This window comes from Calidris pugnax, unplaced genomic scaffold (assembly GCF_001431845.1).
Source record: "Calidris pugnax isolate Ruff unplaced genomic scaffold, ASM143184v1 scaffold148, whole genome shotgun sequence".
NCBI lineage: Eukaryota > Metazoa > Chordata > Aves > Charadriiformes > Scolopacidae > Calidris > Calidris pugnax.
Genome location: NW_015090926.1, coordinates 4,446,664 through 4,465,446, shown reverse-complemented (window position 1 = coordinate 4,465,446; position 18,783 = coordinate 4,446,664). Strand labels below are relative to the sequence as shown.

Below are 18,783 nucleotides of genomic sequence, written 5' to 3'. Positions count from 1 at the left end.
AGATTCCTGATGCCTGATTCCAGAGGACCTAATCCTCTGTACAAGGTGCATCTGTCAACAGTATGAGACAGTTCTCAGCCTATTAAATGTACTCTGACACCACACCATGTTCACTGTCCATCTGCCATCCCCTTGATACTTCAGAGAAAGGCACTCAAGAAAGAGACAAACAGCCTTTCTGAAGCCCTTCGAAACACTTCCAAAAACATACCACCCATGCAAGCTTTTGCATCTCTAGGAGGCAGTTTCTTGTCCGACACTGAGGGACTCGACAGAAATCCTTGAACATTCTAATAAAGTAGCACAATATAGAGGTGTTACAGCAGACATGTTCAGCACATGATCATTATTAACTCTTTGTGCAGTCAGTAACAAATCAGTGAAACAAAAATGCGATAATCTTTTTATTTCAATGTGCAAAATTACCCTGAGTCTCTAACCATTCCATTCCATGAATGTATTACAACTTCTCTGTTGTTCTCACTGTTTGTTCAGAATGCAACTTGATTGAAGGAGAAGATCACGTGGAAGTGAATGGAGAAATTTTCCAAAAGCCTTTTGTAGAAAAGCCAGTTAGTGCTGAGGACCACAATGTTTACATTTACTATCCAACATCTGCTGGGGGTGGAAGCCAAAGGCTCTTTCGAAAGGTGAGGATATTGTACTAAAGCTATTGAGAAGCTGTAGATGTCTGCAGAGTAATTCTGTCCTGTGTGTATGTTAGCTGTGACCTGTTCTGTCATGTCATGCTTGTGTAGGTGTAGGGGTGGTTTGGAGAAATTCAGTTCAGGAGAACATGTAGATTGAATGAAGACCCTTGTTCCTCGCAGTAGATTGTCAGCCACTGCAGATTCTTATAGATAAAAGAAGCACGCGCTATCAGTGCACTTTAAGAATCTTATAAAAATCTTATGGGAATAATCAGAACCTGTGTGTTTCCTTTGGTACAGGAAGTGTTTTCTCAGTATGAGTGTGTTACTTTAAGGAATTTTAAATTTTCCCAGGCAGTAGCCTATGAGTTTATTAATAGAAAAATATTCCTTTCAGATTGGCAGCAGAAGCAGTGTTTATTCTCCCGAAAGCAGTGTGAGAAAAACAGGCTCCTATATTTATGAGGAATTCATGCCTACAGATGGCACTGATGTGAAGGTATGACAACTGAGCGCTCTTATTTATATTTAGAACAATCAAGTGCACCAAGGGCTAGTCAGTTTTAAAGATGAAAGTATATCTTTGTGTCAAGGATTAATTTTAATGTTTTGATACAGTTCATAAGTAAATAATGTAATTCTTATTCTAGCTAAACACAGTGCTTGTAATATAGAGCAACTTCACTTATGTTAGAATCAAGTGCTAGAGGCTTATTACCCAACACGTTGTCTTTCTTTTTTGTATTGTATCAGTGCCAGAACAGCATATACTTTCCTGAATAAACAGATGCTGCCTAGTTGTCTGCTGAAGGTTACAAAGATGAATGCAAATGAAACAGATTTTACCAACTATTTTAGTATACTAATTAACAAACAAAAGTTAATTAATAAAACTATATGAAATTGGAGAAAATAATGCATTGACCTTATCTGTAATTATTTTCATTCTTCTGTTCATTTATTTTCTTAACAGATATGAAGATTAGGTATCATTAAAGAATGCTAAAATAGAGCAATAACAGAATAGGTACTAAGACAGTGCTGCATGGAGATTGTCTTCTTTGCCTTTGTGTTAGTTCTGGCTATATTAAGCCCGTCACAAAACTTGAAATGGTTTACAATATACACGAGAGATTACCAAATTTAGACAAAAAGTGGGGGTTTGGAGTGTGTGATATTTAACCCGGTCTTAGGCCAAAGAGCCCTTTTATTAATCGCAGCCACCTTCTTCCATTTGGTGGTATGAGTGGAACGTTCTCAGACAAATTCCCTATTCTCCAAGTTGATGTTTTCATGAGCATACTCTTCAGCTGGTTATACTGTGCAACACTTTGCAATAGGTTAATCTGAGTTTACAGGCGTCTATGTAAGAGTTTTACAAACTGGTTCCAGAAAGAAAAGTTTCTCACAACATGAAGAGATGCAAATGACTTGAGGGGTGGGGACTATTTTGGCTACTTCTTGTAGTCAAAATCAGGAGGCAGCTGTGGACTTTCAACACCTCAAATAAATAATGGACTTTTTTCAAGTAACAAGACTGTCAACCTTGCATTAAGCAGCTTCACCCAACTCACCCTCTTGCCTGATTTGACTAAATTGGCAATTGATTAAATTATTTTTCTTTACCTGTGCTCCAACCGTTTTCTCCTCTTGCTTTATCCTAGGTTGTCAGTAAATGATGGGTATTCTCTGAGGGCAGAGAATGCTGTTGAGGAAGGTACTTTAGAGTGGCCTTTTCAATGATGAAAGCAGTTAGTATCTTTGGAAGTTGTTACCACATTTTAGATAAGTTTACCAAAATGTATGCATATGTGTAATGTAATTTAATGACACTGAATCAAGAGTTCCTGTTTTTCTATAAAGGTGTACACAGTGGGTCCAGACTATGCTCATGCTGAAGCCCGGAAGTCTCCAGCTCTGGATGGCAAGGTAGAAAGAGATAGTGAAGGAAAAGAAGTGAGGTACCCAGTCATCCTGAATGCAAGAGAGAAGTTAATTGCTTGGAAAGTATGCCTTGCCTTTAAAGTAAGCTGATTACTTTCCTATCTGATCAAACATTTAGTGTTAATCAATTGTTTATTACATGAAGCTTCCATGGGATTTTGGTTCACGGAGCCAGCAGTGATAATAGCTGCAGAACTCCTAAGAAGGTGTAAAGTTAAACTTCCACATCTTGTTTTTTAATTTAGAAGAATTCTTCCTTTAATGCACTGAAAAGTTCCAGATGGGTTGCCTACGTTACATGAGTTTCCTGAATTCACATGTTGCTATTGTGCTTTGCTATTCTGCAGTGTATCTGCTCTACGCATGATGTGTTTGCAAATTTTGTTAATGGTTTCGAAGTTAGAGAAACACAATTTAAGTAGTTATGTTTTTGTAACTTCTATTACCTTGTATTTACATTGGGCCCAATTAAATGTTAATTTGGTACTGACGTGACTAGGTACTTACTTGAAGTGTTTGATAGTTTCCTTTTTTGTATAGTTTTAAGATTCCTGTGTTCAAAACTTCAGTCAATCTCTTACCTTCCTTTCACCTGTCTGATCGAAAGGCTGTCTTTCGGTCTGTCTTATTACCTGTGTGTAGCTGTGATGGCATTCTGGAGCATGTAGGCTGCCACTCAGCCTATCCCTCTAACACTCAACAAAGTAAGCTTTGAGATCTAAAACAGTAACCCGTTGAAATAGCATCTGGTTCCTGTACCAGTAGTATCAATGATTATGTCAACGACAAAACTATCCTGTCAAATTTAAATTCGGACAATAATGTTTTTATTGATATTTCTTGTCTGCCACCCTTAAAAACCATGTCTAAGGGGAAACCATCATCAGAATGGGGGATTTGTAGGCCCATCATTGCTTATGCTGTAAATCTTGAAGGTTAAGTTTGTGCGCATGTGGACTTAACCTTCAATACTGATACTCGATACTAATACTGCTCTGGGTCCCTGTTAGGAAGGGTAAAATCAAATTGGGGATACAAAGTTGAAAATATGAAGATGTTTGCATGACATGAGTGAACCTAACATGGAACTGGCAAAAGGTACTAAGTATAAAATCTGTTGTATTTTTGTCATGTTTTCAGATGAATACCATGTTAAAACACAAATGGTATTTAGCATAAGCAATCCTAAGGAAGGTGACCAATGACTTGAACTTTTATTCTTAAAACAGCAAACAGTTTGTGGCTTTGATTTGCTGCGTGCTAATGGACAGTCCTATGTCTGTGATGTGAATGGCTTCAGTTTTGTGAAAAACTCCATGAAATACTATGATGATTGTGCTAAGATACTGGGGTAAGAGTTTACTGATTTTTATCTCAGGAGTTTTGCCTCTTCGCTCTGTTGTATGTGACTATAGTTTATGTACAATTTATTTCTTATTCCTAAATTAATTATTTAAAATGAAGTAAAGTAAAATAAATAAAATACTTCAAGCAATCCCGAATGAATTAATAAACCATAAATAAATTCCTTATTCCTGAAATCATCTCGAGCATCTGAGTCTGAGTGTTTTGTGAATACTTGAGGCTAAAGTATTTTGAAAGCCAGATCAAGTTCTTAAAAGTAGTTGAGATGTTTTACAAGTAGAGAAGCACTACTGGATGGTTGTGCTTGCTGCTCTTTAGTATGTCCCCAAATTAATGTACATTGTCCTCAATCTGAAGCTGTGTATACTTGTGTATTTGTAGATTTCATACTGTAAATCCAAACCGATGTAGTATTAAGGTGTCTTCTGTTACGCCGTCTTCTCTCTGCTACTGGAAGCAAAAAAAAGGTATAACAAGGGACCATACAGAATTGAGTAGTGAACTCTGTGCCCATGAAATGTTGCCCTTGGAGCGGGCTGATAACCTTTTGGCCAGTTAAACTGGCTTTACAGTAAGATGGCATGGATGAGATACAGCATGACTTTCTGCATTATAAATGGTCTGGGATCTTATTAAATGGAGGAAGAGCTAAGCTGAAATACTAGATAACAACCATGGTCCTTTTGTTTTAGACCACTTTTTGAGTCAGAATTACAATTCTCAGACCCGTTTTGACTTCTCTTTATTCAAATTGTTGCAGCTGTTGAATTTTCTGAAAAAGTTAACTCGTAATTTTTTCCTTATGGTTTATTTCTTAAGGTAACACATTGCAGTGTTAAGTAACAGCAGATTTTTTTCAAAGCTATTTAGAAATTAAATTTTGGATCATGCTACTTCAAAATGCACAGGTTTTTTTTCCTCCATGTTACTGCTTCTTAAGTAGATACTGATCTGAAGTTCAGAATGTTTTGATGAAATGCTTTAGAAGATTAGCAAGAGGAGGCTGTGTTATCATTTTTTAGTTATGAATGGAGGCTTTACCTGTTTTTCCAGTCCTATCACAGTAGAACTGTGTAATTTTGAGAAATTACCACTAAAGGTACCAGTTACTCTTTGATAAGAATAGCTTGCTGATTATCAGAGACTTTCAGTTATGGCAATGGCGTCAGGTATCTGAATATTTAAATGAACAAGACTAAATCATATCCAAGGAACTCATTTGGGAACTGGAGTTCAAAAACGGAGGTTTCTTACAAATGCAGGGCCATTAAGCTAATGTTATCTCTTTAGCAGTTGCTTTAAATTGTTTCAGTAGGTTTTTATTACACAATCAAAAGAAAAATATGCATCTAGAGATTCATGACAAGTAGTGCTCTAAAAACACATTGATAAAAATGCACATATATATATAATCTATTTGGTTTGGAGTTCATATATGTTGTATAAGCTGTGCCATAAACTTAGTGGTGTTTTTTTTCTTCTTTTTAACCTCTTTTTTAGAAATATCATAATGAGAGAACTTGCTCCCCAGTTTCAGATACCATGGTCAATTCCTCTGGAAGCTGAAGACATCCCTATTGTGCCAACCACCTCTGGAACAATGTAAGAAAATTGTAGCTACGCCTGAATTGTGCAAACTCTAAATGTAACTTTTGTGTGAATTTTTTTTCTCTTCACAAGGTGTGACCACTTTGGCCTATGAACACTTGTTTTGTGTGATGAAAACAAGGAAGGAATCAGAATTGCTATTGCCAGCAGTCAGAGTTTCTGACCCTTAGTCAAGCTGAGTATAGAACAGCAGATTTTCAAGTGTAGCATCTTTTATGCATAGCTTCTTTCACTGCTAATCATTGTTCCAGCACCAACTTAATATGCACTTCTAATAAACATGCTCTCTCATTTAATGAACCTCAAAATCATTGTTTTAAAAACTACTTAAAATAGATATTCTGTAGTTATCCAAGTCTTAAAATCAGTATTTCTGTTTTATACTTTACATCATTTTCAGTTAACCTTATATTCTTGCATATCCTTCCATCACTTCTATAGTTATGTCAGATAACTATGGCTTTGACAATTGTCTTGATTTGTGGTGGTTTTCATATCAAATAAAAGACTTTTGTGTATAGAATTGAGAAATGTAACTCTTGAAATTTCAGGATGGAGCTTAGATGTGTTATAGCTGTAATACGCCATGGGGACCGAACACCAAAACAAAAAATGAAAATGGAAGTAAAACACCAGAGGTAAGTAGAATCTTGGTATAAGCTAGCTTGGGTGCTTTAGAGCAGAGCTCAGTTCTTGGAGACTTGCAAGAAATGAATTGAGCAGGAATTGCTTTTTTGTTTTGTTTTATTTTCTTTTAAGGACCTCTCTCTCCCTAACAGGACTGTCAAATTGCTTCTGCAGTCTTCCTTCATCATGTGCTGTGCCTTGTGAGCAGTCCAGCTTGATCTTAATGAAAATGCATTTGGCTCTGTAGATGTCTTTATTCAGAATAGCTCAGAAGAGAATATTTCTGGTTCACGATTTGACCATGACTTCTGTCCTTCTCTTCTTATCATTCACTGTTCATATATGAGCTGTCATCTTACTGCACCTCACCTTTTTGTCTTTTACTTTTGTCAAAATTTGCCTCTGAATTCCTGGTAGATACCATTTTTATGTTAGCATTCGTAAAGTGCCTTACATAATTCGCCTGGAATTCAGTGCAGTTTCAGTAAAAAGTAATTGTTTCAGGACTAGGTTCTTGCATTCAGAGATACATGCTACAAAAGTGTAGGACTGCTCATTTGGTATTTTTGGTCATTGCTTTTGCTCAGGATCACTCTTGAAGAGTAAAAATTGACATAGCTGTATATTCAAATATTATGTCATTTAATATATAGGATATCTTCCTTTTTTTTTTTAAGACTTAACAAGGCAGTAAGAGAATGTTTTTAGTGTTCTTATTTCATAGAATCATAGAATCATAGAATTTCCCAGGCCGGAAGGGACCTCCAAGGGTCATCTAGTCCGACCTCCCCGCAGTCAGCAGGGACACCCCCAACTAGACCAGGTTGCCCAGGGCCTCGTCGAGCCTCTCCTTGAATATCTCCAGGGATGGGGCCTCAACCACCTCCCTGGGCAACCTGTTCCAGTGCTCCACCACCCTCACAGTAAAGAACCCCCTTCTAATCTCCAATCTAAATCTGTTCCCCTCCAGCTTGAAGCCATTTCCCCTCGTCCTGTCACTACAGGCCTTTCTAAACAGGTTCTCCCCAGCCTTCCTGTAGGCTCCCTTCAGGTACTGGAAGGCTGCTATTAGGTCTCCCCGGAGCCTCCTCTTCTCCAGGCTGAACAACCCCAGCTCCTTCAGCCTGTCCTCGTAGCAGAGGTGCTCCATCCCCTTGATCATCCTTGTGGCCCTCCTCTGGACCCTCTCCATCAGGTCCATGTCCTTCTTGTATTGAGGGCTCCAGACCTGCACACAATACTCCAGGTGAGGTCTCACCAGAGCAGAGTAAAGTGGCAGAATCACCTCTCTGGACCTGCTGGCAACGCTTCTTTTGATGCAGCCCAGGATGCGATTGGCCTTCTGGGCTGCAGCTGCACACTGCCTGCTCATGTCCAGCTTCTCGTCCACCAGCACCCCCAAGTCCCTTTCCTCAGGGCTGCTTTCCAACACCTCACCCCCTAGTTTGTATTGGTGGCGAGGATTGTTCCGGCCCAGGTGCAGAACCTTGCATTTGCTCTTGTTGAACCTCATGAGGTTCACCTGGGCCCACCTCTCCAGCCTGTCCAGGTCCTTTTGGATGACATCCCATCCCTCTGGTGTATCGACAACACCACACAGCTTGGTATCATCCGCAAACTTGCTGATGGTGCCTTTAATCTCCCTGTCTATATCATTGATAAAAATGTTAAACAGCACCGGTCCCAGCACGGACCCTTGAGGAACACCACTTGTGACTGGTCTCCATCTGGACTTTGAGCCATTGAGTACTACCCTCTGGATGCGACCATCTAGCCAGTTCCTTATCCACTGAACAGTCCACCCATCAAATCCGTACCCCTCCAATTTGGCAATCAGGATGTTGTGGGGGACCGTGTCAAAGGCCTTACAGAAATCCAGATAGATCACATCCATAGGTTGCCCCTTGTCTACTGACCAAGTCACTTTATCATAGAAGGCCACTAGGTTAGTCAGGCAGGACCTGCCCCTAGTAAAGCCATGTTGGGTGTCCTGGATCACCTCCCTGTCCTTCATGTGCCCAAGCATGGCATCTAGGAGGATTTGTTCCATGATCTTCCCAGGCACAGAGGTGAGACTGACAGGTCGGTAGTTCCCAGGGTCCTCCTTTCTACCCTTTTTAAAAATGGGTGTGATGTTCCCCTTCTTCCAGTCTGCAGGGACTTCACCTGACTGCCATGATTTTTCAAATATCATGGAAAGTGGTTTGGCAACTACATCAGCTAGTTCCTTCAGGACTCTGGGATGTATCTCATCAGGTCCCATGGACTTGTATATCTTCAGGCTCCTGAGTTGATCTCGTACCTTGTCTTCACTTACAGTGGGAGGGACCTTGTCACCCTGGTCTCCAACTTTTTTGTCATCAACACAAGAACTAGGAGGAAGGGGGTTACCAGTGAAGACCGAGGCAAAGAAGTCATTGAGAACTTCTGCCTTCTCCTCATCTGTTGATACAAGTTCCCCACTGTTGCACATCAGGGGGGGTACATTTTCTTTAACCTTCCTTTTCTGGTTAACGTACCTGTAGAAGCCTTTCTTATTTTTCTTTACGTCCCTTGCCAAGTTCAGTTCTAGCTGTGCCTTGGCCTTCCTGACCTCATTCCTACACATCTTGGCAGCATCCCTATACTCTTCCCAGGATGCCTGTCCCTTCTTCCATTTCCTGTGTAGCCCCATCTTGCCCCTTAGTTTGACCAGCAGGTCTTGGCTCAACCATGGTGGTCTCTTGCCCTCCTTGCCCATTTTCCTACATGTGGGGATTGAGATCTTTTGTGCTCTATAGAGAGCATCCTTAAAAATCTGCCAGCTTTGTTCCGCTCCCTTGTCCCTGAGGGCTGTTTCCCATGGGGTCCTATTTACTAACTCCTTGAAAAGCTGGAAGTTTGCTTTCTTGAAGTTTAGAGTCCTAACTGTGCTTCTGGTGAGCTTCAAACTCCTTAGGACAGTGAACTGCACTAGGGCATGATCACTGCAGCCTAGGCTACCTTCAATTTTGATATCCCTGATGATTTCACTTGCATTTGTGATCAACAGATCCAACAATGCATTTCCTCGAGTAGGGCTGTTAATTTCTTGTTGCAGGAAGTTGTCATCTAGGCACTCTAGGAGCTTCCTGGATTGTCTGCAGCCAGCTGTGTTGCTTTTCCAGCAGATGTCGGGGTGGTTAAAGTCCCCCAGCAGGATGAGAGCCTGTGATCGTGATGCCTCCTCAAGCTGGAGTAAGAAGGCATCATTGACAGGCTCCGCCTGGTCAGGCGGCCTGTAGTAGACTCCTACCACAAGGCTCCCTTTGTTGTCCCAATCCCTAATTCCTACCCATAAACTTTCAACCTGGTCATGGCTACTCTTTAGCAACAACTCTTCACATTCTAGCCACTTCTTTACATAGAGGGCAACACCTCCACCCCTTCTTCCACTCCTGTCCCTTCTGAACAGCTTGTACCCATTGATGGCCACACTCCAGTCATAGGACTCATCCCACCAAGTTTCCGTAATTGCTACTATGTCATAGCTTCTCTAATGTATTGAAGACTTTCTAGGAAAAAAGGATTTGAGTAAAGGTTGGTTTGACCTTTGTAGCGCAGGTTTTAACATGTTTTTCCAATAGTGTAAAGGTGCTAATTTCAGACAGCTTTAACTTTTTGAGTCACTTGTTCAAGTAATATTTTAACTTATTAACCCTGATTTTTAATCAGTAATCTTTCTTTTAAAGGTTTTTTGATCTCTTTGAAAAATGTGATGGATATAAATCTGGAAAACTAAAACTGAAAAAACCAAAGCAGTTGCAGGCAAGTTTGTCTTCATTTTCTTGCTGTAGTATTTTATAAGTAGAAAATTATTTATTTGAGTAAATCCTGTTTCCTTTCTATAGGAAGTGCTTGATATAGCAAGGCAACTCCTTGTAGAACTTGGGCAAAACAATGATTCTGAAATTGAAGAAAGTAAAGCAAAGCTTGAACAGCTAAAGACTGTGTTAGAAATGTAAGTGTCTAACTTTCAGGCTTCATAGCGACAAAGTTGCATCTGCTATTTTGACCTGTTTGACCAGTTACTTCTTGGATTGCAATGGCTATCAAATAGTTAACGTTATATTAATTCAAGCACTGAGATTATCAAGAGAAAGGACGTCATATTTGACATTATGGGGGAGAACTGGGCCATCTATCTGTTTTTTCTCCTTATCTTTTTAATTGAACTTATTGCTTTACCCAGTTTCTCAGTATACTTTCTACATCAAAAAGTTATTTTCCTTGATCTCAACTTTTATCCTCTTGCATGTTTTTAAAATGAAAGTATTTTAGTGCAGGATCTGCTTCTGGCAGTGTGTGATATAATGAAGTCTGATGGAGCCAGTAAGAACTTTCACCGTGTGTGCTGTCTGCTTACAGCAAACTTGGAGGATTCCAAATAAATAAGGCTTTGTATATTAAGACTGAAATATTTAATACTTTCAAAAAGAAAAAAAAGGAAAAAGGAAAGCCCAAGGCTTCAAAGTTTATCGAGGATCTGGAGTCTCAGAACCTAAATGGTAGTACATAACTTTAATGTTTAAAAAAAACAGGGTAAAGACAGTTATTATTGAAATTTATGACAATAGTTTGAAATACTGAGTTCTGCTTGAGAACTTAATTGGCTAACAAAATAGTAGCTATCCACACTGCCAGATCAGATTCTGAATACTGGTAGCCACCATAGTTATGGATCCAAATAGATGAATTACTTGTGCAGTCTGAAAATGCCTTTTTTTTTTTTTTCCCCCAGTTTTATGTTCAGTGGTGGGGAAAAAAGGTAGTAGATAGTATCTTTAAATGTTTCACTGTAGAATAGCTGATATTTCTGTAGTCATTTTGTGCTTTTTGAGTTAGGATTGTTCTAAGCATTGCTTCAACAAATGGTGGTCAAATGGCAATGACCAGCATAGATTTATTATATTCTGTTACAGTAGCACAGCAGGTTTGGAGAAAAATATTTTAAAAGTTTCTCTCCCTCTTCCCCTTTCATTTTCCCCTATTCCTACTTCAGGTACGGGCATTTTTCAGGCATAAATCGCAAAGTTCAGTTAACGTATCTTCCTCATGGTTGCCCAAAGACTTCCAGTGAAGAGGAAGGTATTGTATTACTTTTGCACCTAATTGCTTAATCTAATGTGTGCTTAAATAGTCACGGACTAGTGGCATAACATACCTTGATGTTAAGAGAAAGAATATGTCTTTAGAATGAATGTTTGTATTGTTGTTGGTTTTTTAATCTGCTGAATCATACACTTAAAACAATGTGGTAAATTTGTATTCTAACATTGCTTTTTTGTAACAAAAAAGCAGGGTGAAAAGAAGCTTCAGTGATTCAGTCAAAATGGTGTTTGGAGGCCAGGATGAGAAATCCCACTCAACATTTACTGCTAGCTTTAAAACTTTTTATAAAAACTTTTCTGGTCCTTGACCCATGGTTATTGACAGAAATAATTTTAGGGTATTTAGCATCCAAATTGTCTTAATTTTTGTGTCTTAATTTACTTTTTGCTTCAGATTTCATGCTAGATATTTTTCACTTATGTTTCCTCTGTAATTTAACTACTTCAGGTTTCTTTAAGTGCCTGTTTAGTTCTCCAGTTCAATATTTTCTTAATGTTAGAATGCTATTAAAGATTCATAATGTTGCAGAGATCCTTTACCGAAGCCCTGCATAGTCCAGATATTTTTGTTCATTTGCAAATACTTGACAACTAAACTCCTTTCTTTGTGTACAATTAGATAATAGAAGAAATGAGCCATCCCTGCTTCTGGTTCTAAAATGGGGAGGAGAATTGACCCCTGCAGGCAGGGTTCAAGCAGAGGAGCTTGGAAGGGCTTTCAGGTGTATGTATCCAGGTGGACAAGGTAAAAAAATAACTAAAACTAAAAAAAAGAAATAAAGTATTGAATCACATTAATCCCTTTTGAAGATAATCCAGTGCAAACTGAGAGTTTGAGCAAAATATTTGTTTGATAGGAGATTATGCTGGATTTCCTGGATGTGGTTTACTTAGATTACATAGCACTTACCGACATGATCTCAAAATCTACGCTTCTGATGAGGGACGAGTTCAGATGACTGCAGCAGCTTTTGCAAAGGTACAATGTGAAATTGTATTTACAATTTATAAAATTCTGATGTTTTCAAGTTTGTTTTTTCTTTTGAAGACTGGGGAAATTTATGGTTTATTAGAGCCTACAGTGTATAATGCCGGCTGTGCTTTAAAAGAAATGTGTTTTCAAAGAGTATTTAGTTCACTGTGAAAAAGTGTCCAATTAATGTGCCAAGCATTTGAAGTTCTTTGAGCAGATGCAGACAGGTGTTAATTATACAGCCCTAGCAATATACCTTAATCCTTTCCAGTAACAGCCTCCAAAATCATAGAAAGGTTTCGGTTAGAAGGGACTCTAAAGATCATCGAGTTCCAATACCCCTGCCACAGGCAGGGATGCCTTCCAGTAGACCAGGTTATTCAAAGCCCCATCCAACCTTGAACACTTCTAGCATGAAGCATTCACGTCTCTGAGCAACATGTTCCGGCATCTTACCACCCTCACAGTAAAGAACTTCTTCGTAATTTCTAACATAAATCTCCCCTCTTTCAGTTTAAAACTGTTACCCCTTGTCCTATCGCTACATTCCCTGATGAAGAGTCCCCTTTAGTACTGGAAGACTGCTGCTATAAGATCCCCTGGAGCCTTCTCTTGGGGCTAGAAAACTGCAAGTCTCTCAGCCTGTCCTCATAGGAGAGGTGTTCCATCCCTCTGATCATCTTCGTGGTCCTTTCTGGACCCCCTTGAGCAGGCCCTTGTCTTTCTTATGCTAGGGGCTCCAGAGCTGGATGCGGTACTCCAGGTGGGGGTCTCACCAGCGTGGAGTGGAGGGGGAGAATCACCTCCCTTACCCTGCTGGCCATGCTTGTGATGCAGCCCAGGATGCCATTGGCAGCATTTTAGTTTGCACCTTTCTTATTTGTTTAGGGCTTACTTTCCTCAAATTTTGTCAGATTTCTGTGACAGATTGTGTATGTGTGTGTGTTGTTGGTTAAATCACAGACATTGGAACTGATTTGACGAGCAAAAATTGCAATTTTTAGTCACTTCAGTGGTTCGGACCAGAAGATTTGGAGTTCAAAAGGCAACACTTCATTGAGACAATCTTTTTGTTCATTGATTTGTAACTTTATAGAGTAAATTAGAGGATTTGAAACTATTAGAGATGTGGAATTAACAAACTGCCGATATTTTAATGGAAATTGTACAGACTGTACATTCATGCTTTTTTTTGGAGTTAATAGAAGTAGTTTCTTAAAGTTGTTACAGGACACTTACTTTGGCTGTCAAAAGGGGTACCTAATAACTAAGACATGATAGAAGTACTACATCTTGGCACTTTATCAAAATATTTGTTACATGTATTTATTGATATGAAATCATAAAAATTTTACGGTGATGTTTAAAAGGCACAAACTTATTTTTTTTTAAATTGCAAACCTGAAGGTATAGGAACTATAATATAAAACACAGAATTCAGAGCTTCTTACATTTTGCTCCTCCCAAGTAGCCCTTTGCATGCATAATACTTGCACTTGTTAATAATTTATTCACTTCTTTTCCTCATTTCAGTGATACAGATCTTTTAATTGTGTGAGAGGACACAGACAGTGTGTTGTTACATGAGTACTACTTAGGTGAACGAGTTTCAGTAATAATACAGTGATAGAGAGGTTTAAGTTTCAAGGGGCCCCAGCAGGTCAGCTAGTCTAACTCTACATAGCACAGAGCCAGTTTGGATGAGGTTGCTCAGAATCATATCCAGTCAAGTTCTGACTGTCTCCAGGAATGGAGAGTCTACAGTGTCTGCAGTTCATCATTTCACCCACCATGTTCAGGTCTTGTCTCTATTCCTTCCAAGTAGCCATCCCTGCTTTCACCTTCTATGGGTCAAAGAATTGTCCTGGGTGTTTTCCAGAGATCTGGGTTGCAGTATTACCCATGCGTGAGGTACCCAGGGCTAAGGGCACCCATGGAAAACACGGCCTGCAATCAGGAGGCTTTCTCTGGTTGTGTTAAGAAGGCTTCATCTATTTCTACTTTGAAATTGGGTGGTCTGTAGCAGAGGCCTGCCGTGATGTTGCCCTGTGCTTATTTGTCTTCCGATCCTTACAAATAAGATCTTGTCACTGGTTTGAAAGCAAAGGTCCCAGTGTTCAAGCTACTCCTTTATCTTGAACCCAACTCTGCCTCCTTACCTTCCTGGCTTCCAAAAGGCCCTGTGTCTAGTAATTTGAATAAACTTAAAGCTCAGCAGCTGTTCAGACCTTTTATTTTTGCTACTTGTTTCCATGCTGTATGTCTTGGTGCAGAAGTATTTCAGCTGTCTGTCCTGTGATGCCGAATTTGCCCCAAAAGGTGAAATAGAAACTGCAGTCTCAGAAAATAGAAACTGCTCATAAAATAGAAACTGCTCAGAGACTAAGTTTTCAAGTCCATAAGCAGGAGGTATTTATTAACAACGCGTTGGGGAACTCTCCAGGCCGCCCTGGACAAAGAGTTCCGTCGGTTAGCAATCAGTGCAGCTTTTTTATACAAGTTTGAGTGTAGGTTACATCATCTTTACATGCCTATTCATATCTTTACATGCATATTCATATATAGGCGGAGTCTTCCATTTTGGGGAGTCGTCTGGTGGGAGTTCCGGTGCCTTCATCAGGGTGGGGGATCGTCTTGTGAGTCTTCCTCGGATTAAACTTCTGAACTCTTCCTAATTTGGGTAGCTTCTTGGTGTACTTGGCAAGGTCGGAGTGACCTTGGTTCATCCTAAAATTGCTGAAGCCACTACTTCATGTTCTGGTGTTCCTTCCTATCAACTCGTTCTGTTCTTTCAGACAATTTATTACCTTCGTGATTTGGTAAGATCTAGCAAATGTAGCCTGACTGACCACAAACGGGGCCTGCAACTACTCAGAGCTATGACAAGAGAGGATGCAGGAATGTAGGGAGTAGTCCTGAGACCAGCACAATGATGTCTTGAAGCAGCAAAACAGTATTGTCGACCTTGTTAGGAGATAGGGGATTCAAAGAAGGAACCCATCTTACATTTTAACTCCTTATTTCTCGAAGACTGCTTCCTTTTGAGCCGTTTCACCTGCTTTCTCCTTGATCAGCAGGCTTGAGGAGACACCACCCCATTTCCTTCCTTATGCCAGAGTCTTCCTGTTGCCAGAAAAGTCACAAAAGTTTCCGACCTTTTCCATTTTTGAAGCCTTCATTCACCTCTTGTTGAACTGTAGCCTTTGATGTGCCACACAGGGTTTGGGCTTTTGCCCCTGTAGCGTCTCTGCAGAGACCCTGTCTCTCTCAACTTGTTTTCGCAGATGCTGTTTGGTTTGCTAACTCTTCCCATAGGTACCATCTGGTGACTCAGTGCCTGGAGCAGAGCATGTCCTCCACAAGTCAGGCTGCTGTTGTTCCCAGCCTCAGGGAGAAGGCACCGTGCACTCCCTGCAACCCAAGACATGAACAGCTGTGGCTTCCCAGGAGCAATTACAGCACCATTGAGATGATGCTAGGGTCGCTTCAGCTGGTGCCTGTGAGCATGCTCTGTGATATGGCAGCGTCGTATCACAACCAGAGCAGCAACCATAGCAAGGCAGTGTTTTGGGGGCCGTTTCTATGCAAAGATCTGTATTGTCTGCAAAGTCCCTGTTTATCTAATCCATAGGCAAATGGTACAATCTTGAATTTAAATTAGTGTTGAGGGTGGTGTGTTGTTTTTTTTTTAAGATTCTTTTCTGTTCTCTTTATGTTTGCCTGATGAATTGTATCATTTGCTTCAGGGACTACTGGCCTTAGAGGGAGAGCTGACTCCTATTCTCGTCCAGATGGTGAAAAGTGCTAATATGAACGGTCTGTTGGATAGCGACAGCGATTCTCTGAGCAGCTGTCAGCACCGCGTTAAAGCAAGACTCCACGAAATTCTCCAGAGAGACAGAGAGTTCACGGCTGATGACTACGATAAGGTTAGCGTATGATTAGCTTCCTGTGAAATGAAGTAAACAGCAGCGCTAATTCTTGTGTAGAAGTAATGGACAGTGGTTTTATGTATCTACTTTGAAAAATTATTTGTGTGCTTGCAAGTAGCTTGAAGTACAAAGGAAGCTGTACCGATTGCGATACCAGATGTTGTGAGCTGTCTTGCAATTTGAGTAGTCAGAATAGCTGCAACCTTTGGAGTCGGAGTAGATGGGGGTCTCATTCGTACATCTTTTTCACTGTTCCATTAAAAATATTTTAATTATTGAAGAAATGGAACTATCTTGTTTACATTTCCTGTAATCTTTACTTGGACAGTGTATAATGTTACAAAATGTATTGCCTACCTACTGCAGTTGTCTCAGTACTCAATCTGCTACAAGGCCTTTCTTTTAACTAAGAATACTAAGATGCTGAAAACCAGCAGAATGCATTCTAATCAGTGAAAGGAGATGTCTCACTAACATGCCAAATTAGTGCATATTAATATACTTTATGCTTATTTAGTACAGAATACACATGATTATTCCTGAGTAATGTTTGTTATTGTTAAGAAACTTCTTTCTCTTTCAATTGCCCTTACTCTGTCTGGTATAACAACTAAATACAAGTCCTTAAATGAGATTTAAGATTAAACTGCTATTTTATAAAAGGTATTGAGATCAAATTATTGAAAAATAATTTTATTACCCTATATGTATACTCTATGTGAATTCGTTTAAACATACAGGTGAAAAGTATCATCCAGACCACCGCTAGCAGTGGACCCAGCAGTACTTGGAAAAAGTGAAAGGGTACAAGGCCTCAAGAATTCATTTATGTTCCCCCTTCTTTTTCCTCTACAGATATAATGGGATTTGAAAATTGGCTGAAACCTAAGACAAACAGTCACTGAAAGTAACTAACCTTTGGGATTTTTAGTTTGGTTTCTTTTTAACTTGTGATCTGGAAAAACAATATGGTCTTTTTTTCTGTGCCAAGGCACCTTTCCTATTGATTTACTTAGTGTTAATAGGGATGTGGGAACTGCTTACTATTGGGTAGAGGGCAGAAGTTTTCCATATCCAAATTATCCTGTGTGTTTGAGGAAACTGGGGAAAGTGCAAATATGTATGTGTGTTAAGTATATAAATTATTGTTTAATATCATTGTTTACTTACTTTGGATTGCACTGACTTCTTTGAAAAAACTGAGGCTAAGCCTCACTTACATGGATATTGACTGTATTGTTTTAGTGACTCTGAACTTGATGGAGATAATTTGCAGTTTCTACAATTTCTATAGTTAAGCCAGCTCTGAAGGACATCTTGTATGTTCTTGATATACATGTGTTTAAAGGGTTTCTCTTTCTTTGTGTTTGTGTGCTGCAGTCCTGTAGAAACAAAAACCTATAACAGGAAGAGACAAACTTTTTTTCAGATATCAGTTACTATTACAAATCTCGTTCTTCCTTCTGGTTATGCTAAGGATAGTACTTTGTAGAACAAAGATTATTTTGTGAGATGTGTAGCCTAATGATAACATTTATTTTTTGTGAGCTTTTGAATACAATAATTACTTGAAAGGAAGTTATGGGAAGTTGCTAAGTACATAATAAATTTTAAAGCTCTTTCCAATTTTCCTGTCTGGGAACAAAAGAAGAGTTTTAGGAACTCCTGAAATTACTCATGTTTACTGTATAGAATTAGTTACCCTATTAATTTCTTGTCACCTTTGAATCTCTACCTTACTACCTTTTGATATATTTTCTTTTCTTAATGCTTCAAAGGAAATAGATCATTGAGAAATGGTTTAAAAAATTAATACAACCCGTTTGAATGCTTTTTCTCCAATACTTAGAATCTTTCATACATTCCATCTCATCTCCTCAGTTCTTTCAAATCTGGTCAGTTTGTTTAGATAATTTTGTGTTTATCTCAAATTGCAGCTTACTCCATCTGGAAGCATCTCACTGATAAAATCAATGCAGGTTATTAAAAATCCTGTAAAGACATGTGACAAGGTCTATTCCTTGATCCAGAGCTTGACTTCTCAGATCAGGCAAAGAATGGAAGATCCAAAGTCTGCAGGTACTTAAACATTTTTTATAGTTGTATTTAGTTTCTCTTCTTTACATCTGAGGGAGAATTGTAACATAACTTTTCATCATTAAACTTGCTTTTAGCAGAACTTTAATCAATAATGGGTTAGGAATTTTCACAGTCTGAATCCATATGCATAATTTGAAAGTAACCAGCAGGAGGAACACATGGTCATATTGCAAGTAAGGACTTTTTGTGGTGTTTAGAAGTTCAGCTAGGCCTCAGGTGTTTGCAGAAGTTCTTGTCTTAATTATTTGAAACTTATCAGTCCACAGAAGTAATAGAAAAAGCAGTTGGTACTAAAGCTAAGTTACATAGGTACATTTGTATATTTAAGTACCTTTGCTGAAGATCTGTTGCTTGCTATACGATGTGCAGTAGTATTGCACAGAATGATAGTTAGTCTTAATGGTGATAAACCAATGACATGAGTAAAACTAGGGCTGGAAGTGACCACAGTGCTT

The 18,783-nt window shown here is 39.2% G+C and overlaps 1 protein-coding gene across 10 annotated transcripts in view; it reads left to right on the top strand.

The window, feature by feature from the left end:
- Nucleotides 1-18,783, top strand: part of PPIP5K2 (diphosphoinositol pentakisphosphate kinase 2) — a 55,896-nt gene that overhangs the window by 16,232 nt on the left and 20,881 nt on the right. For all 10 annotated transcript variants that reach the window (XR_001413078.1, XR_001413077.1, XM_014951476.1 and 7 more), the window contains exons 6-18: nucleotides 496-650; nucleotides 1,048-1,149; nucleotides 2,514-2,675; nucleotides 3,824-3,945; nucleotides 5,460-5,561; nucleotides 6,119-6,205; nucleotides 9,905-9,980; nucleotides 10,064-10,173; nucleotides 11,215-11,300; nucleotides 11,943-12,068; nucleotides 12,181-12,302; nucleotides 16,043-16,225; nucleotides 18,166-18,307. Coding sequence is in view for 8 of the 10 variants with exons in the window: in XM_014951476.1 (XP_014806962.1) it covers nucleotides 496-650; nucleotides 1,048-1,149; nucleotides 2,514-2,675; nucleotides 3,824-3,945; nucleotides 5,460-5,561; nucleotides 6,119-6,205; nucleotides 9,905-9,980; nucleotides 10,064-10,173; nucleotides 11,215-11,300; nucleotides 11,943-12,068; nucleotides 12,181-12,302; nucleotides 16,043-16,225; nucleotides 18,166-18,307 (1,575 nt within the window). In the remaining 2 variants the exon portion in view is untranslated. The remainder of the gene's footprint in view (nucleotides 1-495; nucleotides 651-1,047; nucleotides 1,150-2,513; nucleotides 2,676-3,823; nucleotides 3,946-5,459; nucleotides 5,562-6,118; nucleotides 6,206-9,904; nucleotides 9,981-10,063; nucleotides 10,174-11,214; nucleotides 11,301-11,942; nucleotides 12,069-12,180; nucleotides 12,303-16,042; nucleotides 16,226-18,165; nucleotides 18,308-18,783) is intronic.